The sequence below is a fragment of the Notolepis coatsorum genome (genome assembly GCF_963971535.1).
Source record: "Notolepis coatsorum genome assembly, chromosome: 8".
Classification (NCBI taxonomy): domain Eukaryota; kingdom Metazoa; phylum Chordata; class Actinopteri; order Aulopiformes; family Paralepididae; genus Notolepis; species Notolepis coatsorum.
Genome location: NC_140172.1, coordinates 134142049 through 134168251, shown reverse-complemented (window position 1 = coordinate 134168251; position 26203 = coordinate 134142049). Strand labels below are relative to the sequence as shown.

Sequence of the window (26203 nt, the reverse complement as noted above, 5' to 3'; positions counted from 1 at the left end):
TCCAGCAGGCAAGTTTAAAGAAATATAATCTGATTGATTGAGGTAATGAGGGACTTAGAATTAGCCTATAGATAACGCATTTAACTTGTCGGCGAGGCGATTGAGCCTATTGCAATCTGTCAATAAAGTCTTAAATCAATTAATCAATCAATGCCGTTGAGAATCAGGGTCTCTGCCATCGATACGTGCTGGCTTTCCACCTAAAACGGGAGCGCGCATCTAGCCTGACTTGAGCCTGACTCTCAAGTCTGGCTTGAGTTAACGAGACTGAATCCTCCTTTGTGAAACAGGAAAATCCCGGCTTTGAACATCGGGTTAACTGAAGCTGGATAATGGACATGTTGATCGACTTAGTTGAACCACGTACATGAAACAGGGCCCAGGTAGGGCCATGGAGATGCAGTGTTGTTATTGTTGTTGACATCATCTTCATCAATGCCATCAGTGGAAACATCAAATCCCTCTGCCATTATTTCGCGCTGTTATTGTAAATGCATCCATTCATTCTCATTCAGTGGTCTGCGTTTTGATTTTCACTTCCTGGTTTGCGGCCTGGAGTCCCGCCCTATCCTGCCTCTGATTGGCCTACCCGTAATATTTTGGCCTACCATACCCAATTGTGAGTCGTCACTCATATCTAAACAAACCAACCAATCATAGTGGGTTTTTTACGGGGAGTTTTTTTTTCTCCTCGCAGATCTTCTAGTCTAGACTGCGAAAGTAGCGTGTAACGTTTATCGTCGCTACGTTACTACTTCGTTCTATAAATAGCTCCGCTACAGAGACCGCTACCCTGGTTAAAAAGTAGCAAGCTACCAGCACGCTACTGAGAATTGTAGTTAAGCTATGTAGCTTCGCTACTTGTAGCAAGCTACTGCCCATCACTGTACTAGCGTATGTCTTGTGTAGTGTGTAGTGTTACTAGTGTATGTCTTGTGTACTGTGTAGTGTTACTAGTGTATGTCTTGTGTACTGTGTAGTGTTACTAGTGTATGTCTTGTGTAGTGTGTAGTGTTACTAGTGTATGTCTTGTGTAGTGTGTAGTGTGTAGTGTTACTAGTGTATGTCTTGTGTAGTGTGTAGTGTTACTAGTGTATGTCTTGTGTAGTGTGTAGTGTTACTAGTGTATGTCTTGTGTACTGTGTAGTGTTACTAGTGTATGTCTTGTGTAGTGTGTAGTGTTACTAGTGTATGTCTTGTGTAGTGTGTAGTGTGTAGTGTTACTAGTGTATGTCTTGTATAGGGGGTAGTGTGTGCCTTGTGTAGTGTTACTAGTGTGTCTTGTGTACTGTGTAGTGTGTAGTGTTACTAGTGTATGTCTTGTATAGTGTGTAGTGTTACTAGCGTATGTCTTGTGTAGTGTGTAGTGTTACTAGTGTATGTCTTGTGTAGTGTGTAGTGTGTAGTGTTACTAGTGTATGTCTTGTATAGTGTGTAGTGTTACTAGCGTATGTCTTGTGTAGTGTGTAGCGTGTACTGTGTAGTGTGTAGTGTTACTAGTGTATGTCTTGTATAGTGTGTAGTGTTACTAGTGTATGTCTTGTGTACTGTGTAGTGTTACTAGTGTATGTCTTGTATAGTGTGTAGTGTTACTAGTGTATTAAAATGTAAACCCTAACTAACCTTACTGTCATGCACTTGTCCTAATAAACTAACCTACACTGTAACACTCAACACTTTGATGAACATTGTTACTCAGCTGATAGAGTTGTACCCTTCTTGCTGTCTTGTCGTACAGAACTTGTAAGTCGCTTTGGATAAAAGCGTCAGCTAAATGACTAAATGTAAATGTATGTCTTGTATAGTGTATAGTGTTACTAGTGTATGTCTTGTGTACTGTGTAGTGTGTGTAGTGTTACTAGTGTGTGTCTTGTGTACTGTGTAGTGTTACTAGTGTGTGTCTTGTGTACTGTGTAGTGTTACTAGTGTATGTCTTGTGTAGTGTGTAGTGTTACTAGTGTATGTCTTGTGTAGTGTGTAGTGTTACTAGTGTGTGTACTGTGTAGTGTGTAGTGTTACTAGTGTGTGTGTACTGTGTAGTGTTACTAGTGTGTGTACTGTGTAGTGTTACTAGTGCGTGTCTTGTGTAGTGTGTAGTGTTACTAGTGTGTGTACTGTGTAGTGTTACTAGTGTATGTCTTGTGTAGTGTTTCAAGTTCAAGTTTCAAGTTTCTTTAATAGTTGTCATACAGAAGTACAGAATACTTTCATACAAAATGCTTCTTACTGTTACGCTCCAGAGACTGTGCTAGACAAGATAAGTATCAAATAACATAGTATAGCATGTAAATTAGAAGTAGAAAATGAGGTCACAGTGTTCAGTATAGACATATGTACAATGTTCGATGCAGAATATACGTAACTGAGTTACCATATAATATACAATACTATGCAGTGTACTAATATACAATACTATATAGTGCAAGCAGAATGGGATGAGGTACAATTTAGGTACAATTTACAGTAAGGTGTACGAGTTGTAGTGCAATCCTTTATCAATAAATATAAAGTGTGGGGAGTGGGTGCTACAGTTTGTTTAAAGTGAGTGTGTGCTATAAAGTGTGGGGAGTGGGTGCTACAGTGTGTTTGTTTAAAGTGAGTGTGTGCGTGTGGATGTGTGTGCTATGTGCGTTTGATGGTTGTTGTGTAGTGTTCATTGTTCGTTGAGCAGCCTGATGGCCTGGGGATAGAAGCTTCTTCTGAGTCTTTCTGTGCTCGCCTTGAGACTCCGGTATCGCTTGCCTGACCGCAGCAGTTCAAAGAGGCAGTTGTTCGGGTGACTGGAGTCCTTAATGATTCTCTTAGCCTTGCCCCTGCACCGCTTGTTGTAAATGTTCTGGAGGGTGGGGAGCCCCCCTCCAATTGTGCGTTCGGCTGAACGTGTCACTCTTTGTAGTCTGCTTCGGTCTTGTGCAGTGCTATTCCCAAACCAGGAGGTGATGTTGCCAGTCAGGATGCTCTCTATTGTACATGAGTAGAAGTTCTTAAGGATCTTCTGACTGACTTGGAACTTCCTTAGGCGCCTGAGGAAGTAGAGGCGTTGTCGTGCCTTCTTCACAACACTGTCAATGTGTGTGGTCCATGTCAAGTCCTCGGATATGTAGGCTCCGAGGTACTTAAAGCTGTTCAATCTCTCAACCGGTGCCCCGTCGATGCTGAGGGGGCTGTAGTCCTTGACCCCCGACCTCCTGAAGTCCACAATCATCTCCTTTGTTTTGCTGACGTTCAGGGAGAGGCTGTTTTCCTGGCACCATCCCGCCAGGACCTTGATCTCTTCCAGGTAGGCCCTCTCGTCGTTTGCAGAGATCAGGCCCACCACCACTGTGTCGTCAGCAAATTTGATGATTGTGTTGCTACTCCGCTGAGCCACACAGTCGTGTGTGTACAGGGAGTAGAGGAGGGGACTCAGAACACAGCCCTGGGGGGCCCCTATGTTGAGGGTGATGGATGAGGAGGTGCAGTTGCCTGCTCTCACCACCTGGGGTCTGCCCGTCAGGAAGTCCAAGACCCACTGGCAGAGGTCATAGTTCAAGCCCAGGTCCCTGAGCTTGGCTATGAGTTTGGAGGGGACTATGGTATTGAATGCCGAGCTGTAGTCGATGAATAGCATTCTCACATAGTGTGTAGTGTTACTAGCATATGTCTTGTATAGTGTGTCGTGTTACTAGCGTGTGTCTTGTGTAGTGTGTGTGTGCGTGTGTCTTGTGTAGTGCATGTGTGCATGTGTGTGTCTTGTGTAGTGTGTGTCACCACGGTTACCGATGCACTCCAGTAGGTTGCTGTCGTAGTAGAAGCCTTGCTGACAGTAACACTCGTAGCCGGGCGCTGTGTTCATGCAGCGGCCCTCCTTGCAGATCTCGTTGGCGAACAGCACACACTCGTCGATGTCTAGGAGACCAGGACAGGACCACAGACCTCAGTGATGTACCACAGCCACTTTTTATACTCCAAAAAAGAGCCATAAGGATAGTTCACGTTGCAGGTTATCGTGATCACACAAACATATCATTTCTTTTAAGTCAAAAACATTCAAGTTAAATGATCTTGTGGAATTTAAAACACCACAATTAATGTATAAAGCAAAAGGAAACATTCAAGAACTGTTCTTTGATAGAGAGGGGGGTTATAATCTGAGGGGAGAACTCAATTTAAAAGTTCTTAGTGTACGCACTACCATGAGAAGACACTGCATTTCAATATGTGGAGTGAAACTGTGGAACATAGTTCAAGACAACTCCTTGGTTTCCCCTTCCCCCCAGGTCAAGAGTCTGGGTGTCGTCCTCGACAGCACCCTATCATTCCATTCCCACATCAATAACATCATCCGGTCCGCCTACTTCCACCTTCGCAACATCAACCGCCCTTCACTCACTCCCAACAGCGCCGCAATCCTGGTCCACTCCCTCGTCACTTCCCGCTTAGATTACTGAAACTCCCTTCTCTTTGGTCTCCCCCACAAACTCCTCCATAAGCTCCAACTGGTCCAGAACGCTGCTGCCCGTATAATCACCAGAACCCCTGTCATCAGTCACATCACCCCCGTCCTATGCCAACTACACTGGCTTCCCATTAAACACTGCATAGACTACAAGATCCTCCTCCATACATTCAAGGCCATTCACAACCTCGCCCCTCCATACCTGTCCGACCTCCTTCACATCAACATTCCCACCCGGTCCCTCAGGTCTGCCTCCTCCATCAACCTGACCGTCCCCCCAGCCCGTCTGTCCACCATGGGGTCAAGAGCCTTCAGCTGCTCTGCCCCTCGCCTCTGGAACTCCCTCCCCCCCGACATCAGGAACATTGACTCCATCATTCCATTTAAAACCCACCTCAAAACCCACCTGTTTAGGCAGGCGTATGTCTGATTTTATTTTGTCTGATTTTATATTTTTTAAATTTTTTAGTTTGTGATTGTGAATTTAACTGTTTTTAAATTGTTGTACGGCGACCTTGAGTGCCTTGAAAGGCGCCTTGTAAATAGAATGCATTATTATTATTATTATTATTATAAAGCAATGTCCAAACATGAGACAATTCAAACTGAATTATAAAGAAATTATGTGCACGAGGTACAGGGATGAGGAAGGGATTTGACATTCACGGGTGTTTACATTTTTATTTTATTTCTTTCATGTTTTACATATAAAATTTTGCTTTTTGTTTTGCATATATATTAGTTTTGTAAGGTTTTAAATTAGTACACTCATTGAGTAGCGGAAAAGGGGTAGGATTAAATAAGTGTATAGGAGTACTTCCTACTCCTTTTCGAACATGTAAATTGAGTTATGTTTTGCTTTTGTTTATTTTTTATTTTTTTCATTTAATTTCTTGATCAATGATTTGTTTTGATTTTATATTGTTTGTATTTATTTACATGTTCGAAATAAAGATTTCAATCAATCAATTCATTCATTCATTTTATTTTGTTTCGTACATGGGTGTACAGTTCATCTTTGCACAATATCACCAACATCTTTTTTTTGATACACCCATGGCCGAAAAGGGGCAGGATGAAGAAAACATATGTTTCCTGCCCCCTTCCAAACTTCATATTTATTTTAACATAATGGTCAGCTCAAGTGCACCTTACAGCTTCATACCATATAATAATAACAATAATAATATAATAATAATCATTACCATAATTATAATAACAACAATAATAATAATGATAATATGACCATGAATAATAATAATAATCATAATAACAATCATAATAATAATATTGCTAGATACCCAAATAAACAAAAAAAAACTGTCTCACCTCTGTGGAGAGCAAGGCCGTACTCGGCTGTCCCCTCCTCGTGGTAGAAGCCTCGGCCGATGGGACACAGGGAGTGGAACTCAGCTGGGGGTCAAACACAGGGGGCAGTTTATAGTGGATCAGTTCAAACACGGGGGAGTTTATAGTGGGTCAGTTCAAACACAGGGGGGAGTTTATAGTGGGTCAGTTCAAACACGGGGGAGTTTATAGTGGATCAGTTCAAACACAGGGGGGAGTTTATAGTGGATCAGTTCAAACACAGGGGGGAGTTTATAATGGATCAGTTCAAACACAGGGGGCAGTTTATAGTGGATCAGTTCAAACACAGGGGGGAGTTTATATTGGATCAGTTCAAACACAGGGGAGTTTATAGTGGGTCAGTTCAAACACGGGGGGGAGTTTATAGTGAGTCAGTTCAAACACAGGGGTGAGTTTATAGTAGGTCAGTTGTAACGTACACTTCATTCTTTTGCAGCGGGTAAATTGAAAAAGACAAACAAAACAAGACGAAACAAAAGTATGAAGGTATTTCAAGGCTGTTAACTCAATCAGCGCCGGACCCGATGATAGTCGGGTTTTCATCATTATTTCTTTTATTCGATATTTCCATTCATTACAGGCACACAGACATCTGGGTTAACATGGGGAATCATCCTGAGAATGCCAAAGTGCAATACCGGCCGCATCCACCCAAGTGGCAGTATCGAGCACCCTTTGAAACATTATATCTTGGCCTGTGCGTCGATCAAAAGTATCCGGTCGGATTGAGAAGTGTGAAATGCTCCCGGTGCATGATGTGTGGCGGATTATGTTGGCGACACGATCAACACCAATACTGGGACTCGCAATCAGATAATTGGAATATTCTTTTTGGGGTACATCCTAGTAAAGGTAAGGCCTATATGGTATCAATCCTGCTGTGATCCAACCATGACTTCACTTCGATCACAACATATGTGTGTAACGTTACTCCACAACGTGTGCTGTTGGTGACAATCAAAGCATCAAAAAACGACCCCCCACCCTTTCATGCATTCATGATGAAACATAATACCGATAATATAAATGTGATTTCGAAATAGTAGCGTGTACAGGTGAGAAACGGCAAAGTTTTTAGTGAATTGCCCGTATTGCTGCATAGCGTAGTTTTCTGGGATTAGACAGGATCACTCTAAAACTATACTCATATTCACCACGGTATAAAACGGGAATGTATGAATGAAAAATTATTTCTTTAACACATTCATGGCCATTGGGGCCCGTCTAATCCCACTCTATGAGGCCAGCTTTTCATTACAAGGTTTCACTGTGCGTGAGGTGTTTGTAGAGCTAAATCTATATTTTATATTATTGCTATGTGTCCATTGTCATTGTCAATTTGACAGTATAAACCTTCCCTTCAATATGCCATAAAGAAAAAAAAATTCATCAATACATTCCCATTTTATAGCATCGTGAATATGAACTATATACCGCAATGTTCTAGGGTAATTCCTGCAAAGCTAGTTATAGGGCGCTAAGCTAATAACGTTAAATCGATTGGCGTTTCGGCCCTACACAAGCTAGAGTTAAAAATCAAAATGTATATGATCGGTATCATGGTCCACCATGAATGCATGAAAAGGGGGGGGGGGGGGCGGGGGAAGTCGTTTCTGATTATTGATTACCAATAACGGCATTCGTTATTGCAACATCATATGTTGACCGGGTGGATGGCTATGAGAACAAGGCACGATCAAGCTGAAATTGACGTCAAATCGCTCTTACCTGTGGCCGGTTGGATTCCAAAAAGAATTTCCCAGTTATTGATCGCCATCTGGTAGATCGATATGTCCATTGGCTGATGCTATATTCCTTTACTGCATACTGAATTCGGCGTCGCAATAAATATTCCAGACGATCGGTTGAAGCCCTCGCTTCAGGCTAACAGAAAAGCTAATCCGGAGTGAAAAAAAGGGCCCCCCCCGTCTGCAACAAGGGAAACTGCATTATCGAGACAGCGCCAATACCAGGATCTGGCCGGTACTGCACTTTCGGAGTCCAGATATGCCGTTTCCAGCCAACATACAGCTCCGGGACATTGAATAGGATATTAAAATGGAATAAAAGCAAAACCGAGTGGTAACACATATATATACGTGGTTGGCCGCGTATATATACGTGGTTGGCCAGGAATGTGGTAACACATATTGAACGATAGATAGTTGATGTCAAATGGGCCATAGTATTGTATCCATAGCTATAATATAGAATATAGTTATAGCCCTGCAAACACCGCCACGTATTCCTATATTTTAGAGCGTCGGCCTGTTAAGTACAAATGATGCTCAACTGCATGGCGCTGATTGAGTTAATGAAAAACAAAACAAAACAAAACAAAACAAGAACAAAAATAACATTATAACAAAATCAGGCTAAAAACTGCACTACATGCGCTAGAGGTGAACCAATACCAGTATCATGTTTCGCACCAATAATTTATAAACATACATATATATACATACTAGGGCTGTCCCCGACTAAGGATTTGGATAGTTGACTATGATTGGCCAAAATTTGACGATAGTCGACTATTAGTGTGCCGGAAAGTTTGGTCTCTTACATATCTCGATGTGATATATCAAGAAATATCTACAGCAAGAATTCTGGGTCTCAACGAATCCAAAATGTCAATGTGGGTAGAAGTGGTGGAGAGAATAAAAGCTAGCTTATAATGGTAGTGTCTGGTTAGGAGTGAGGGATAATGGAGGTACTATCCAAGGAGGGGTCCGGGAGGGGGGGGTTCGAGCTGGAGCATATGTGTGTAGGGTTTTAGAAAATAGGTATTAGGGGTATGTCCTATATAAGCATTTGTATAATTGTTAATTTCGCTGGATATACACTGTATACGGTAAAATATTATTATAGACTTTTTTTTTTGTCTTGTTTCTGTACTTGCATGTAATTTTAACCACCTTGACTGTTAGTTTCATTATGCATTATGTGTTGAGTACTGACTTTTAATAATTTCTGTTTTGCAATAAAAAAAAAAAAAAAAAAAGAATATCACAAAAAACAAGTGCTTTACACATCTTTATGTAATGATATGTTTAGGCGTTTTTCCAAAAAGGAGTGAGATGAGTCACACTATCTCAGTCCCCTCTCCCCCTCCCCCACTAACCTCTTGTCACATACACCACCCCACCCTTTCTCACACAACAACAGATCAACGCAATAGCAGATTAGCGCAATTTTCATTATCTTGCGTATGGTACGCTTTTACCACTTTTACCGCTTCTCGGTCTCAGAAAACCAACTCAAGTAAGATGTCATTCTTTTCAGAATTTCATTGGCTACACAAACCGCCAATTATTTTCAGTGTCAATGGTGATTTGTCCAGTCATTGAGAGGCGAGACCAGAGGCGGTCACTTTTTCCAAAACTGACGCTCGTTGGCTGTTTGGTTTTATAACCTGAGATTGGAAGCACGTAATAGGTCAAGTGTAGGGATGGGTACCGTTCACATTTGAACCGATACGGTACCGGTACCTGTGAATCGATACCGGTACCCAACGGTACCTTTTTTCTGTACTTTAGTCTCTAAAAATGTAATCTACCTACCTCAGTTGTGAAAAAAATTATCCAAACTTCAAATAACCACACTTTCGACCGTTTTCGGCTTGCCATTGCCCCGACTGCTTTGTTGTTGAATCAAGTAAAATCCTAGGTAAGCGTATATTGTGCGCGTGAACGTTGACGCAAAAAGAAAAGTTACAGTACCGGAATCTGGCACCGACGGATCTCACGTGAATCGGTACTCAGTAGTACCGACGTGATTCGGTAGGTACCTTTAAAAGTACCTAATTCGGTACCCATCCCTAGTCAAGCGGCAATTTTAGCTTTCAACCAATGTGTTGGTTGATAGACAATAACACAGCGTGATGGGGTAGATCTCACACAGGCCTTTCACACCGGCCGGGCTCCGAACGTAATCTCGAACCGGCCGGCGCGTTCTTCACACCGGGAATAATTGGTTCGGAACATGAAAAATCGGTGCTCAGTGTTTTCTTAGAGGGCCGAACTAAAGCCTCTGTCATGTTCCGAACCAATTATTCCCGGTGTGAACGGCCTACCAGTGGTCTCACCTGAGTGGAAGACAGGGCAGGGGTAGATCTCACAGTGGTCTCACCTGAGTGGAAGACAGGGCAGGGGTAGATCTCACAGTGGTCTCACCTGAGTGGAAGACAGGGCAGGGGTAGATCTCACAGTGGTCTCACCTGAGTGGAAGACAGGGCAGGGGTAGATCTCACAGTGGTCTCCCCAGCCCACGCCGATGGAGCAGCAGCACTCCTGCTTGGTGACGTTGGTGGCAAGGACGCTGTCGCAGAACACCGTGTCGTCCAGGTTCAGGTAACACTCCTTCTTGTTGTCCACCAGCGCTTCAACTACTGCCACACAGAACACCAGACAGTTCACCAAACAAACACTTCACCAAACACTTCACCAAACAAACACTTCACCAAACAAACACTTCACCAAACAAACACTTCACCAAACACTTCACCAAACAAACACTTCACCAAACAAACACTTCACCAAACAAACACTTCACCAAACAAACACTTCAGCAAACAAACACTTCACCAAACAAACACTTCAGCAAACAAACACTTCACCAAACAAACACTTCAGCAAACAAACATGTCACCAAACAAACACTTCCAAACACTTCACCAAACAAACACTTCACCAAACAAACACTTTTGGGGGCGGCTATAGTTTGAGTGGCTGTCTGATCTACCAATTGAAAGTACGGTTTGGGACTTTGGCTTATTGTGAAGGGAGTGGCTGACATTTTTCTAGCAGTGGGCGGAGCTCCCATTGTTATGAGAACGATTGACCTCCCTGATATTAACACATTTCCCGCCGGAAACGGCTTAAGACGGGTTTCAAGTTCATGCAAATTCTGCCAGATCACGGCGTACAACGTTATTCTGATCATATTTCATATTTTCGCCATGGTATTCATATTTCACTCACAGAGGATTGTCTGATGCTGCGGGACTCAGCACAACTCTGCAACGCTTCAATACTGCCACCTGGTGGCTGATGGGCGAGTTGCCAAACCGGATATCCCCTTTGTTGCTCGGTCCGTCCCCTAATTCCGTCCGGCCACTCGTTTATCGTCGCGGGACTCAAGACACACACCGTGGATATGGATCGTTGCCATAACTCAATAATCCACATGATTTGGGTGTATATTAGTATTATACAAACCGGAACTGGATCGCCTCGATCCACATCACATAACTGGAATCTGTTTGCTCCACTCTCATCGCCCAACGCTACGAGGAAGCTGCCGTGAGTTTCAGCGTTTTTCTTTATTATTAACCATACAAACTGCTCTGATCTATATATCACCCATACTACATGAAGCATTTAACGACTATCACGGAATTATAAACGACCCCCCCCCCCCCTCCGTTCACCCGCGCATGATCAGTCATAACGTTTAGGACCATGTACAGTTGAAATTTTTTATATAGCGTGGATCGGCAACAAACTGCATTTGATGATCTAATAATATGCATTTGTGCCTATATCTCACGTTCTGGGAAATACTGCAGAAAATCATAAAAACATATTTATACTCTAGAGACGGTATTTTCGTATGAATGTGTGAATGAAAAAGTAAAACGTTCCTACATCCTGAACGATAGATAATCGATGTTGAATGGGCCATAGTAATGTCAATTTAGCAATACAATTTAAAAAGTTATAGCCCTGCAAAGAAGGTGAACATCTCCATAGACTTAAAGTGGTGGCAGAGATCAAACATTGATGGATATAAGCGTGGCAGAGAAAGTGTTAATGATGTCATTGAGGTCCTGTTAGGTGAATGTTGGTTCTGTTAGGTGGATGTTGGTTCTGTTAGGTGACTGTCAGTTCTGTTAGGTGAATGTTGGTTCTGTTAGGTGAATGTTGGTCCTGTTAGGTAAATGTTGGTTCTGTTAGGTGAATGTTGGTCCTGTTAGGTGACTGTCAGTTCTGTTAGGTGAATGTTGGTCCTGTTAGGTGAATGTCAGTTCTGTTAGGTGGATGTTGGTTCTGTTAGGTGAATGTCAGTTCTGTTAGGTGGATGTTGGTCCTGTTAGGTGGATGTTGGTTCTGTTAGGTGAATGTTGGTCCTGTTAGGTGAATGTTGGTTCTGTTAGGTGAATGTTGGTTCTGTTAGGTGAATGTTGGTTCTGTTAGGTGGATGTTGGTTCTGTTAGGTGAATGTTGGTCCTGTTAGGTGAATGTTGGTTCTGTTAGGTGAATGTTGGTTCTGTTAGGTGAATGTTGGTCCTGTTAGATAAATGTTGGTTCTGTTAGGTGAATGTTGGTTCTGTTAGGTGGATGTTGGTCCTGTTAGGTGAATGTTGGTCCTGCTGCTGACACTTACTCTCACAGCTGTGTTGGTCCTCGGACGGGATGGAGCCCTCGACGCAGACGCACACGTACGAGCCGGCCCTGTTCTCACAGGAGCCATAGGGCTTACAGAGAGACCTGTCTGCTGTACACTCATCTATATCTGAGGGGGGGAGAGGGGGGGAGAGGGGGAGAGAGGGGGAGAGAGAGAGAAAGAGAGAGACTGTTATTACATATGAGGCGGCTCTGTTCTCACAGGAGCCATAGGGCTTAGAGTAAATAAGAAATAAAAACGAGTTTTAAGCAAATATGTGGAGGTGGAGGTGCAGGTGGAGGTGGAGGAGGTGGTGCAGGTGGAGGAGGTGGTGCAGGTGGAGGAGGAGGTGGTGCAGGTGGAGGAGGAGGTGGAGGAGGTGGTGCAGGTGGAGGAGGTGGTGGTGGAGGTGGTGGTGCAGGTGGAGGTGGAGGTGGTGGACATGGAGGTGGAGGAGGTGGTGGTGGAGGTGGTGGTGCAGGTGGAGGAGGTGGTGGAGGTGGTGGACATGGAGGTGGAGGAGGTGGTGGTGGAGGTGGTGGTGGAGGAGGTGGTGGTGGTGGAGGTGGTGGACATGGAGGTGGAGGAGGTGGTGGTGGCGGTGGTGGTGGTGGAGGTGGATGTGGTGGACATGGAGGTGGAGGAGGTGGTGGTGGAGGTGGAAGTGGAGGTGGTGGACATGGAGGTGGAGGAGGTGGTGGTGGAGGTGGTGGAGGTGGAAGTGGAGGTGGTGGACATGGAGGTGGAGGAGGTGGTGGTGGAGGTGGACGTGGAGGTGGAGGAGGTGGTGGTGGAGGTGGTGGAGGTGGACGTGGAGGTGGAGGAGGTGGACGTGGAGGTGGTGGAGGTGGAAGTGGAGGTGGTGGACATGGAGGTGGAGGAGGTGGTGGTGGAGGTGGACGTGGAGGTGGAGGGGGTGGACGTGGAGGTGGAGGAGGTGGTGGAGGAGGTGGTGGTGGAGGTGGAGGAGGTGGACATGGAGGTGGAGGAGGTGGTGGTGGAGGTGGAGGAGGTGGAGGTGGACATGGAGGTGGAGGAGGTGGTGGTGGAGGTGGAGGAGGTGGAGGTGGACATGGAGGTGGAGGAGGTGGTGGTGGAGGTGGAGGAGGTGGAGGTGGACATGGAGGTGGAGGAGGTGGTGGTGGAGGTGGAGGAGGTGGAGGTGGACATGGAGGTGGAGGTAGAGGTGGAGGTGGAGGAGGTGGAGGACATGGTGGAGGTGGAGGTGAAGGTGGTGGAGGAGGTGGTCATGGAGGTGGAGGAGATGGAGGTGGAGGAGGAGATGGACATGGAGGTGGACATGGAGGTGGATGAGGTGGACATGGAGGTGGAGGAGGTGGACATGGAGGTGGTGGAGGTGGAGGAGGTGGACCTGGAGGTGGAGGACATGGTGGAGGTGGAGGTGGATGTGGAGGTGGATGATATGGACATGGAGGATGTGGAGGTGGAGGGACTGACCTTGGCAGCGCCGGCCTCCCAGCAGCTTGTGTCCGCTGGGACAGTCGCAGCGGTAGGAGCCCATGCTGTTGATGCAGCGGCCGCGCAGACAGCTGGACGGCCGCTCGCACTCATTCACGTCTGAAACACACAGACAGGGGGACAATTCACAAAGGGATCGCGCGGCTCGCTCCGACGCTAACGCCCGTGCAAATAACCCCAAAACAAACCCTGCTATTCACAAAGTACTCTTTGGCACGGTGCCTAACTTCGGCCTGAGAGATTCAGCACCATGGACAGGTCGGCTCAAACTAATTCAATTTGGGATGACATGACAAACAAAAAATGCAATGACAAAAAATAAGTCTCCTGCCATAATGCTCCCCTTCGCGTAATTCACTCACAGCTCGGCCTGTGGTTGTGGCAGAGACATGATTATAATCAGGTTTTTATGCACCCGAGTCTCCCGAACACGTAGAGACAGAGTATGTACGCTGAGCTATGGTAACTTTCGCGCACCTACCCCCCCCTACCAGTGAATGCCTCTCACCTGGGAAAGGTGTTAGGTGGGGGAGGGGTAGCTCAACACAGGCTATTGTGTTACCATCTTTTTTTTTTTAGCGTTTATCGCTTTTCTGGTCAAGCATGACCGACAGAAACAGGTTGAAATGGGATGTAGAGCAGGGGAAGACATTCTGAGAAATGACGGCGGGTCCGGGAATCGAACTTGTGTCCCCCAGATCCGTGACGAGCACGGTTTTCCCCGACGCAGAAATAGCGCCGAGATATGCGGTGAGCTACGGGAGCTCCCCTGTGTTACCATCTTTAATTAATAAAACATATATTGTATTGTATATATATACACATACAGAAACAGAAAAATATACATGCAATATTGTGAATTGTGAATACAGTGATTAGAGACCCGTGCACAGTGATTGGAGACCCGTGCACAGTGATTGGAGACCCGTGCACAGTGATTGGAGACCCGTGCACAGTGATTGGAGACCCGTGCACAGTGATTGGAGACCCGTGCACAGTGATTGGAGACCCGTGCACAGTGATTGGAGACCCGTGCACAGTGATTGGAGACCCGTGCACAGTGATTGGAGACCCGTGCACAGTGATTGGAGACCCGTGCACAGTGATTGGAGACCCATGCGCAGTGATTGGAGACCCGTGCACAGTGATTGGAGACCCGTGCACAGTGATTGGAGACCCGTGCACAGTGATTGGAGACCCGTGCACAGTGATTGGAGACCCATGCACAGTGATTGGAGACCCATGCACAGTGATTGGAGACCCATGCGCAGTGATTGGAGACCCGTGCCTTCACAGTGGCTGCCCTCCTGGGTGCGCTGGTATCCTGGGTAACACTGACACTGGAAGGACCCCTCTGTGTTGATGCAGCGCCCGTTGGCACAGAGCCTGTCGTCCTCACACTCCTCAATGTCTGCGGGGGGACAGAGAGACACTGAGGGGTTAAGTGCCACGCTGCAGAAGGTTAACCTTTCACTACCACACTACAGAAGGTTAACCTTTCACTACCACACTACAGAAGGTTAACCTTTCATTACCACACTACAGAAAGTTAACCTTTCACTACCACACTACAGAAGGTTAACCTTTCATTACCACACTACAGAAGGTTAACCTTTCATTACCACACTACAGAAGGTTAACCTTTCACTACCACACTACAGCATGTTAACCCTTTCACTACCACACTACAGAAGGTTAACCTTTCACTACCACACTACAGCATGTTAACCCTTTCACTACCACACTACAGAAGGTTAACCCTTTCACTACCACACTACAGGTTAACCACACTACCACACTAGAGGGTTAACCTTTCACTACCACACTACAAAGGGTTAACCCTTTCACTACCACACTACAAAGGGTTAACCATTTCACTGCCACACTACAAAGGGTTAAACTTTCACTACCACACTACAGAGAGTTAACCTTTCACTACCACACTACAAAAGGTTAACCCTTTCACTACCACACTACAAAGGGTTAACCGTTTCACTACCACACTAGAAAGGGTTAACCGTTTCACAACAGATAACCGCTGTACTCAAGCATTTTCTGTGCTTGATTCATGTTGTGAACATGAACACAAACCCAGCACATGGTTCTGAAGCAGAGGACAGGACTGTGGCTTCCTGTTGTGGACGGTGTTCTGATGAGGATTAACACTGTGGTTCACTCAGAACCGGGCCAGAACTCAGAACCGGGCTAGAACTCAGAACCGGTCCAGAACTCTGACCACGGCCCTCGGTAAGTAAGTAAGTAAGTATTTATAAAGCACCTTTCATACATGTCATGTAGCTCAAAGTGCTGTACACAATTATAGGCATATATAACGATAAAAGCAATAAAGTCATAGTGATCAGTTAAGATCAATGTTAAAAAAAAAAAAAATAATAATAATAATAATAATAATAGTAACGTAAAAATGAAAATAACGTAAAAACAGTCATTTGCTTACCAGTTTGGGAGAACAGGTCCGCACAAACATTTCCGCTCATTGGCAACCGGAAATGCACTAAACCAATGCACTTGTATGGTAGGTAGCAATGTTTAGGTCTTATAATGCTAGTGTAGTTACGTTTTTATCAGTGGTCATAGTTGGGTCCATAGTGCTTTACCAAGTCCCATGGATCCATCAGTGGCCGTGTATTTGTGTGCGTATGTACCCGTTCGCTCATGTGGTCAGTGGCCAGAGTTGGGTCCACAGGACTTATCCAAGTCCCATGGACCCATCAGTGGCCGCGTCTTGTGGTAGAAAGAAAGAAAAAGAAAAACGCATAAAGAAAACAGTCTAAAGTTTGAAAGTTTGGGAGGTCCGCAGAAACACGCCTTCAGCTCAGAAGCTGAGGCGTGTCAAAAACTTTTGAAAAACTGGAGGCGTGTCTCCTATTGTACCCATTCCTTCATCTAAAAAGTTTGAAAGTTTGGGAGGTCCGCAAAAACACGCCTTCAGCTCAGAAGCTGAGGTGTGTCAAAAACGTTTGAAAAACTGGAGGCGTGTCTCCTATTGTACCCATTCCTTCATCTAAAAAGTTTGAAAGTTTGGGAGGTCCGCAAAAACACTCCTTCAGCTCAGAAGCTGAGGCGTGTCAAAAACTTTTTTAAAAACTGGAGGCGTGTCTCCTATGTACCCGTTCATTCATCTAAAAAGTTGGGTCCACAAGGCTTATCCTAGCCTCATGGATCCATCAGGTTTTTCCAAGCCATAACTATTTGTAAGCTAGACTGTATAGGTACGTTTTTAATTTTCCTTTAAAAATGTGTATAGAGCTGGCGTTTCTGATGTGTGTTGGTAGTGTGTTCCATAGTTTTGGGGCATAGTTGGCAAATGCCATACTTCCTATCCTTTTTTGGTTTCTGGGCGTGTCTAGTAAACCTGTAGTGGATGACCGTAGCGTTCTTGAGGGCAGATAACTAACTAGGGAATTTGCTATGTATTTTGGGCCTTGCTCATTAAGAGCTTTATATGTTAGGAAAAGGACCTTAAAATCAATTCTATGAGTTATTGGAAGCCAGTGCAGAGTGGCCAGGACTGGAGTGATATGTTCTCTTCTCCTTGTATGAGTTAGTAATCGAGCTGCAGAGTTTTGGATAAGCTGAAGCTTCCCAATGGTTGCTTTGTGAGTAAACTAAGGGCATTGCATGAACTACACCACTAGCAAGTCATAATTATCCTAGTTATATTGTATCTATAACATAGCTGTGTTCAAATAGTGACAAAGGGAAAAAGAAAAAAGAAAAAGAAAAACATAAATATATATAAAAAAAGAAAAAGTATATATAAAAAAAAATATATAAATAAATGTGTATACGTTTTGTACATAAAACTATGAAACGTTTGTAACCTGTTACGTTCTGGACACCGACCTCGGTCGGTGACCACCCACATTCCTGGCATTTGTCACTGGGCTTGTCACCTGTCATTTCCCTGTCAATTAGTGCTGTCACTTAGGGGTGGTTCCTGATTGGCTGTCACGGGGGTGTGTGTGGAATGTTGGTATTTGGTGTCTATGTAACATACCTCTCTTCTGCTTGTCCATTGTCAGGTCTTCACTAATTGCGTTCGGGGATAACGCGGACGGTTCTACTCTGGACCTCCAATAAGCTCCCATTTACCTTATTTTCCACTTGTGCTATTAGCACTTGTTCTCTCTTAGAATTTACTCTGTGTTCTTACTATTAAAGTCGAACCTGTTCAAGAGTAAACACTCTCTGTCTCTGTGATTGCCTTCACCCATTGGAATTCACCTACCTGCATTCTGACAGTAACCTTTGCTAAATGATATACTGAATTATGTTTCTTTTTTGTATATAATTTTTTTTTTTTTTTAAATAGTGTAATGTAAAAAGGGTAGGCAATTATAAGCCTCAGCTTCAGCCTACACCTTTTTGGTCATTTATTTATTTCTATTTTATTTTTTAAGTTCTACTACTATGCTTTGTAAAAAAAAAAAAAAGACAGAAATAAAATCATTCATCCATTCAAGTATTTCACAACGTAAAGGAACACACCAACATCATGTCTTCTCCAGAGTCAGGCCAGAAGATAGATGCTGGTTTCACCCAAAACACCTCTCCCAGATTAAGTTAAGCTAGTGGTCCCTATCCGCTTGCTTTCGTTCGTGCTAAGTTAGGCTAGTGGTCCCTATCCGCTTGCTTTCATTCGTGCTAAGATAGGCTAGTGGTCCCTATCCGCTTGCTCTCCTCCGTGCTAAGATAGGCTAGTGGTCCCTATCCGCTTGCTTTCATTCGTGCTAAGATAGGCTAGTGGTCCCTATCCGCTTGCTTTCGTTCGTGCTAAGATAGGCTAGTGGTCCCTATCCGCTTGCTTTCGTTCGTGCTAAGATAGGCTAGTGGTCCCTATCCGCTTGCTTTCGCTCGTGCTAAGATAGGCTAGTGGTCCCTATCCGCTTGCTTTCGTTTGTGCTAAGATAGGCTGGACTGCAGCCGGATAGCTTTCTACTGGGGGCGACAGTGGCTCGGGAGGTAGAGCAGTCGTCTGGCAATCCGGAGGTTCCCGCTTCGATTCCCACTCCTCCCGGACAGCGTGTCGATGTGTCCTTGAGCAAGACACTTAACCCCTAATTGCTCCCGATGAGCAGGTTGGCACCTCGCATGGTCGCCTCCGCCGTCGGTGTGTGAACGTGTGAGTGAATAGGTCAAATGTGAGTAACAAATTGTAAAGCGCTTTGGATAAAAGCGCTATATAAAAAAGCAAAAAAAGCAGCCATTACTTAATGATAGATGGACTGCATTTATAGAACAGCTTTTATCCAAAGCGTTTCACAACTTCAACTCAAGACATGGACCCACCAGGAGAGGAGCCTGATAATAATGTTCACCGGCAGGGAGGGAGGGAGCCGGAATCTAACCGGGAACCTTCCGATGGGCAGAAGGACCGCTCTACCTCCTGGAGCCACTGTCGCCTCTAACTGAACGCACAGAGAGGAAACTGGTATCCATCTTCTCGTCCGACTCTGGAGAAGAAGATGGTGGCGAGCAGCATTTCCCCATAACGCTGTGCGTGTTTCAGTGAAATGCTTGGTTCTGTATGAGCCTCCAAAAGGGGTAGGATTAAATAAGTGTATACTTCTTCCTACTCCTTTTCGAACATGTAAATTGAGTTATGTTTTGCTTTTGTTTATTTTTTTAAGTTTTTTTTATAAAATGTCTTGAGGTCAATGATTTGTGTTGATTTTATATAATATATATATTTTTTTTATCTACTTCTTCTCCTCCTTTTTCTGTATTTTTCTCCCATCCCAATTTAGTCGTTATGCCAATTTTCCCCCTTCCCCTTCCTGGTCGTTGCACGCATTTTCCCCCCACTTGCCGGTCTAGGGAGGGTTGATAGATACTATCACATGTCCCCTCCGATACATGCAGAGTCAGCCAGCCGCTTCTTTTCACCTGACAGCGAGGACTCTCACTGGGGGAGCGTAACATGTGGGAGGCTCACACTACTTCCCCCAGTTCCCTCCCTCGCTGAGCAGGCGCCCCGACCGACCTGTAGGAGTCGCTGTTTACAACGACCAGGATACACACCCCGCCGGCTTCCCACCCGCTAACACTGCCAATTGGTTAGTATGGACAACCGACCAAGCCGGAGGCACCGCTGACAGCTGGATTCGATACCAGTGTCTCTGCGGTGGTAGGCAGGCGCTTAGTCCGCTGCGCTACCCAGCCGCCTGATTTTATATTGTTTGTATTTATTTACATGTTAGAAATAAAGATTTCAAATAAAAAATCAAAGTTCCGAAGTATGCCTTTAGGCGGTATGTGCGAGTGACCTCTGAGTGACCTCTGAGTGACCTCTGACCTCGGCAGCCCCTGTCTGCTGACGGGAGGAAGCCCTCGTTGCAGAGGCAGCGGTACGTTCCGGGCAGGTTCTCACACCGACCGTGGGGACAGATGCCACGCTGCTGACACTCGTTAGTGTCTGGAGGGGGGAGGGGGGAGGGGAGAGGGGAGAGGGGAGAGAGAGGGGGGAGAGGGGAGGGGGGAGAGGGGAGGGGGGAGGGAGAGAGAGGGGGGAGAGAGACAGGTTTCATTTACACGTGTGTTTTTGAACCATGCATTATTAAAATGCCCACAACATTTACATTTGATACAAAGGACTGAAGAAAACAATATATTACAACATACCATCTAAATGAGGGGGAAGTGATGTATTCTAATAAAAAATAAAGCAGGAGCAGAATGGATAAATAACATATTCTTACCCCTAGGAGGCAATGTAGACGTATAGACCCCGGCATAACAACAACATTAAAAAAAGAGAAAAAGAAAAACAAACAAGCACACTATGACTTGCTCAACAGAGTAAAATCAATAACACACATATGTTGAGTAAAATGAAAGTGTGCACTGTCCTTGGGTTTTCAACATTTACACAATTATTTGATTCAATGGTGGGTTCTGTTTTATTTGATGGAGTATGGGGTTTTGATGATGCACCTGAATGTAATGCTATCCAGAACCGTGCCATGAGATACTTCTTGGGAGTCCATAAATATACACCAAAAGGGGCTATAGAAGGGGACATGGGTTGGGACTCATGCTTGGTCAAGCAAAAAGGTGAAATGGTTAGGTTATGGAACCGCCTGGTCCAACTGCCAAATGACAGGGTGACAAAAAAGATATTTAACTGGGACAGAGCACACAGTCATCCCTGGTCCAGAGAGATGTCCATGATTTTTTCTTCAGCTGACTTAAGTATGATTTTTATGAACAATCTGCAGTGTAAGGTTCACATAATTAAAACAAAATGATCAACAATCCATCAGGATAAGTGGAAGGTGGAGATATGGAAAAAAACCTAAACTTAGAAAATATGTTGTAATTAAAAATTAGTATTTTACTGAACCTTATGTAATGTTAAGCTTAAAGAGAAGACGGAGGTCTCTGTGCCCAGTTGAGGTCTGGCACCCTGCCATTAGCTGTGGAAGTGGGTAGATTCCAAGGTAAACCTGAGGAGGAGCGGTTGTGTGTTCTATGTGATCTGGGAGTGGTGGAAGATGAATATCATTTTGTTTTTTATTGCCCTTTGTACACCGATTTGAGGAGGGCTTTATTTGAGAAAATTCAATTTGTAAATCCGGATTTCTTTTGGCAGTCTGAGAGTTGTATGTTGAGTTTTTTTTTTGTGGAGGACATCTTCAGTTTTGCAGGATTTTTGGAGAAAGCATGGCACTTGAGACAAAACACACTATATCCTATATAATTGTATATGAATTCCTCTTGTTTCTTTGTTTACATACATTGCTTACAGCTTGTGTTATATTACGTTTTATTGTATTTTCTTTTTTTGTGGCCATCTTGGTCTATATGTCATAATTTGTCAAGTAATTTGTCAAGTATACTATTATATACTTATTGTTTATGTGTCTTGTAAGCCCATAATATGGGCTGGGCATGCACCTGTATGTAAGACACGAAAATAAATAAAGATCAAATCATCAAATCATATATATATATATATATATATATATATATATATACGGCGGTCAAGCGCACTTGGCTCAGGCTGAGGTTAAAATTGTCCATTTCCATGTCCAAGTCAATGTCCTCACTCTCAGGCTATACAGTATATCTGCCCACATCTGTCTGTACTTACCTGCATATAACCTGTGTTACATATCTGTAGTTACTATATCTATATCTGTACATCCCTTACCTACTCTTACTAGTTACTATATCTATATCTGTATATCCCTTACCTACTCGTACTATACTATATATCTATATCTGTACATATCCCTTACCTACTCTTACTAGTTACTATATCTATATCTGTACATATCCCTTACCTACTCTTACTAGTTACTATATCTATCTATATCTGTACATATCCATTACCTACTCTTACTAGTTACTATATCTATATCTGTACATATCCCTTACCTACTCTTATAGTTACTATATCTATCTATATCTGTACATATCCCTTACCTACTCTTACTAGTTACTATATCTATACATATCCCTTACCTACTCTTACTAGATACTATATCTATATCTGTACATATCTCTTACCTACTCTTACTAGTTACTATATCTGTACATATCTCTTACCTTCTCTTACTAGTTACGCTGCTGGCCAGTATGACTTACTACCATAGTGTCTTCATACCTGTATCACTGTACATATTAATACTACAACTCTGTACATACATCTGATTAGCACTATTACTCAGTAGTACTAATTTATATAGCCCTGTCCTATATCATATTATATTATATTGTATTTTTATTTAGTTTATATATTTTATTTCGACTTTAATTTACAAATTTTTTATTTACTCCTTTATTTACTTGCTCTGTAAGTGTTGGTATTGTCTGTTAATAATGTCGATGCACCAAATCACCAAGACGCCATGACTTGTGCAGTCACAATTTAGCCCAGCAGGGGGCGGTAAATGATTACTATATAGACTTATCATCACTGTCAACAGAGGAGAAACGTGAGGAAGATATTACACATTTACATTTAGTAGTTTTGGACAACAAGTCAGCAGGAAGGACACAACCCTGGCAGCTAACTGATAGATAAACAAAATGTATTTATTTATGTTAATTTAATTGTGTTGATGTTTCCATTTCTGCAAAATAAGTATGTACATTTTGTTTGGTTTGGTAAATATTGCACTTAGGGCGTGTTCACACCTGAAAGTCCGCGGATAGTCCGGACTTTCTGGTGGACCAAATGTGAAAATGATACATTGTTTGATTTTGGTCTGCGTTCACACTACCCTTTTTGGTGCGGATCTAATTTGTAAACAAAGGACATACAGTCGCCAAGTCGTTCATCTATTGGACTATAGCACTCACAAACGTAAACAGTTGCCAACAGCGTAATGAAAGAGAGAGATACTGTCATTACGAGCGCGGCGCAAGTCGACTAGAGAGTAGAGAGGTGAGAGTGAGAGAGAGAGAGAGAGAGAGGGAGAGAGAGAGAGAGAGAGAGAGAGAGAGAGAGAGAGGGAGAGAGAGAGATAGAGAGAGAGAGAGAGAGAGAGAGAGAGAGAGAGAGAGAGAGAGAGGAAGAGAGAGACTGTCCGCGCGCCTGTCATTCATTTGAGTTGGGTCGCGCGTAAGCTGTCACTTGGCGCTGTCAAGTTGGGTCGCGCCAGCCGCCACTAGGCGCCTGTCACTCATTTGCTCTAGATTAGGTACTATATAAAGTTTGATCGCGTTCACACCAACAGCAAACGCACCATGGTCCACTTTGAAAACGAAACGAGTCCCAACTTTTCAAGAGGACCATGGTTCGGTTGTTTGATCCTCAAAATAGTTCGGTTTGTGTTCACACCTGTTCAAACGAAACGGACTATTGAGCTAAAGGGACCATGGTCCACTTAAAGTGGACCAAACAGGGTAGGTGTGAACGCGCCCTTAGTCTATCAGTGTACTGTATGTGTGTAGAGGCAGGTACAAATAAGAATGTTCTTCTTCCTGTTCCTTTCGGCCATGGAATTTAGTGGTGCATATTAATATGTACTGTTGGACTGTAATAATTCCATGTACAAATAAATAAAAAATAAATGAAAAAGAGTCAGTAACATTGTCACTCAACCAGTGTTGTAGTACTCGAGTCCTGGACTGATTTTCAGGACTTGTGACTCGACTTGGACTTGAGCACTGATGACTTGGACTTGGACTCGAGCATTGACTGCCTTCGGACTCGGAAGGTGCAGACGAGCACTCTAACTTGTTAATAGATAAATACAGTTATTTATTAAAAATGCATTTGTTTGGCTATTGTGTTCCAAAGTAAATATACTCCCCTCTGAAACGGTGACCGCTGTGTCATTTATGTGTAATGTAGACCTTTTTTTATTTGTATGTCAGCTCTTTGACTGCCAGAGTGGAGTGGACTCAACCTTGATGACTCGGACTCGGACTCGGGTAATGGGGACTCGACTCAAGCTCAAGCTTTGGTGACTCAGACTTGGACTTGGACTCGGACTTGGACTTGAACACTGGGGACCCGACTCGCGATTCAGCGACTCGACTACAACACTACGCTCAACAGTGTTGAACTTGAGTGCTACAGTGTTGAGTGCATAGTAGGGCTGCAACTAATGACTATTTTGGTAGTCGACTTTACCCCGTTTAGACGAGCGTTTTGTGAACAGAAACCGCAAAAGTCATCTTGCGGTTTCACTTTTAATTTTACGTTTAGACGAGCGTTTTGGAGTGGAATTCTCCGTGCAGACGACGCTGTAATGACGGAGACCCGCTGTCACACGATTGGCGCATATGTCACATGACGTGCTGTGAAGACCCGCCCTACTCTGCCTCTGATTCGCAGACTGTGGATGGGGAATGTGATTGCACCAAAGCAGAGTCACTCACAGACAGTGGGTCCACTCACGCAGCGGGACAGATTCTTGTGTATTTAACCCTTTCACTGCCACACGACAGCCGGTTGTGTGATAGTAAAGGGGTAACCTTCTGTCGTGTGGCAGTGAAAGGGTTAAAAGTACTGCCAATGTAGCCTTCAGGTGATCTCCGTTGATATAAGTCAGACATACTTGCTTTGTTTACGTCTCGGCTACTGGCGCATACCTGCTACCTGTGACGTAAGCAGTACGCGCGACCAGAGCCGTGACAAACCTTTCGTCATCGTTTTATCAGATTTATACGTTTTAACAGTTTAGACGAGAGCGCAAAGCTTTTGCGTTTCTAGGAATTCCACCCTGGAAGGTAGTCTCACTTTTTTGCGGTTTCAACCCGTAAAAACGCTGTTTCCGTATAAACGAAAGGCACATCCGAAAAAATATTTTTGCGGATTCACCTGCTAGCGTTTCCGTCTAAACGGGGCCTAATCTGTCGATTATTTTTTCGATTAGTCGACTAATCGAAAACCAATTATATAAACAAAAACAAAACAAAAAAAAATATATCATTTTTTTTTTTTAATTAATTACCTATCTTTGTGAAAGTGGCTTCTCAGCTCTGGTCCAGCTGAAGACAGAGCAGAGGAACAGATTGGACATTGAGCATGACCTCAAAGAGTTGCTTTGAGACTCTTGTCAGGACCAAACAACATCCCCAGTTATCCCATTAGTTCCCCCAAACTTACTGTCGGTCTGTTATGTTAAGCTAAGAAGTCTTCAGCTGGACCAGAGCTGAGAAGCCACTTTCACAAAGATAGGTAGTGTGCAAAAAAAAAAAATATATATATATATATATATATATATATATATATATATATATATATATATATATATATATATAATATTTTATTTTTTATTTTTTTTAATGACTAATCGACGCAACAATATCTCGTCGACGATTTTTCATAATCGACATCGTCGACTAATCGTTGCAGCCCTAGTGCATAGTAGTAGAGACATATTAGCATAGTAGGTAGTAATATAGGTAAGGTAGATTCCTAAGTAGCAAAGTGCATAATAGTAAAAGACAGTACGAAGGTTAGTCGCTTTTTTTTCATTTCAGATATTGCAGCTATTTCAGATATTGCAGAAAGTGGCTTTCTGTTTACAGTATAACCTTTATTTACCAGGGTAGGTTCGCTGAGCACGGATTCAACCACAGTCTGACACTGTTGACCACTAGGAGCTGCCCAGTACAACCAGTCTGACACTGTTGACCACTAGGAGCTGCCCAGTACAACCACAGCCTGACACTGTTGACCACTAGGAGCTGCCCAGTACAACCACAGTCTGACACTGTTGACCACTAGGAGCTGCCCAGTACAACCACAGTCTGACACTGTTGACCACTAGGAGCTGCCCAGTACAACCACAGTCTGACACTGTTGACCACTAGGAGCTGCCCAGTACAACCACAGTCTGACACTGTTGACCACTAGGAGCTGCCCAGCACAACCACAGTCTGACACTGTTGACCACTAGGAGCTGCCCAGTACAACCACAGTCTGACACTGTTGACCACTAGGAGCTGCCCAGTACAACCAGTCTGACTCTGTTGACCACTAGGAGCTGCCCAGTACAACCAGCATGACACTGTTGACCACTAGGAGCTGCCCAGTACAACCAGTCTGAC

General features: G+C 44.0%; 1 protein-coding gene across 1 annotated transcript in view; it reads right to left on the bottom strand.

Moving 5' to 3' along the window:
• Window positions 1-26203, bottom strand: part of ltbp3 (latent transforming growth factor beta binding protein 3) — a 225859-nt gene that overhangs the window by 52886 nt on the left and 146770 nt on the right. The window contains 7 exon segments of the mRNA XM_084320781.1: window positions 3760-3888; window positions 5768-5851; window positions 10023-10193; window positions 12191-12319; window positions 13649-13768; window positions 14958-15080; window positions 19989-20108. Of these exon segments, the coding sequence (XP_084176907.1) occupies window positions 3760-3888; window positions 5768-5851; window positions 10023-10193; window positions 12191-12319; window positions 13649-13768; window positions 14958-15080; window positions 19989-20108 (876 nt within the window).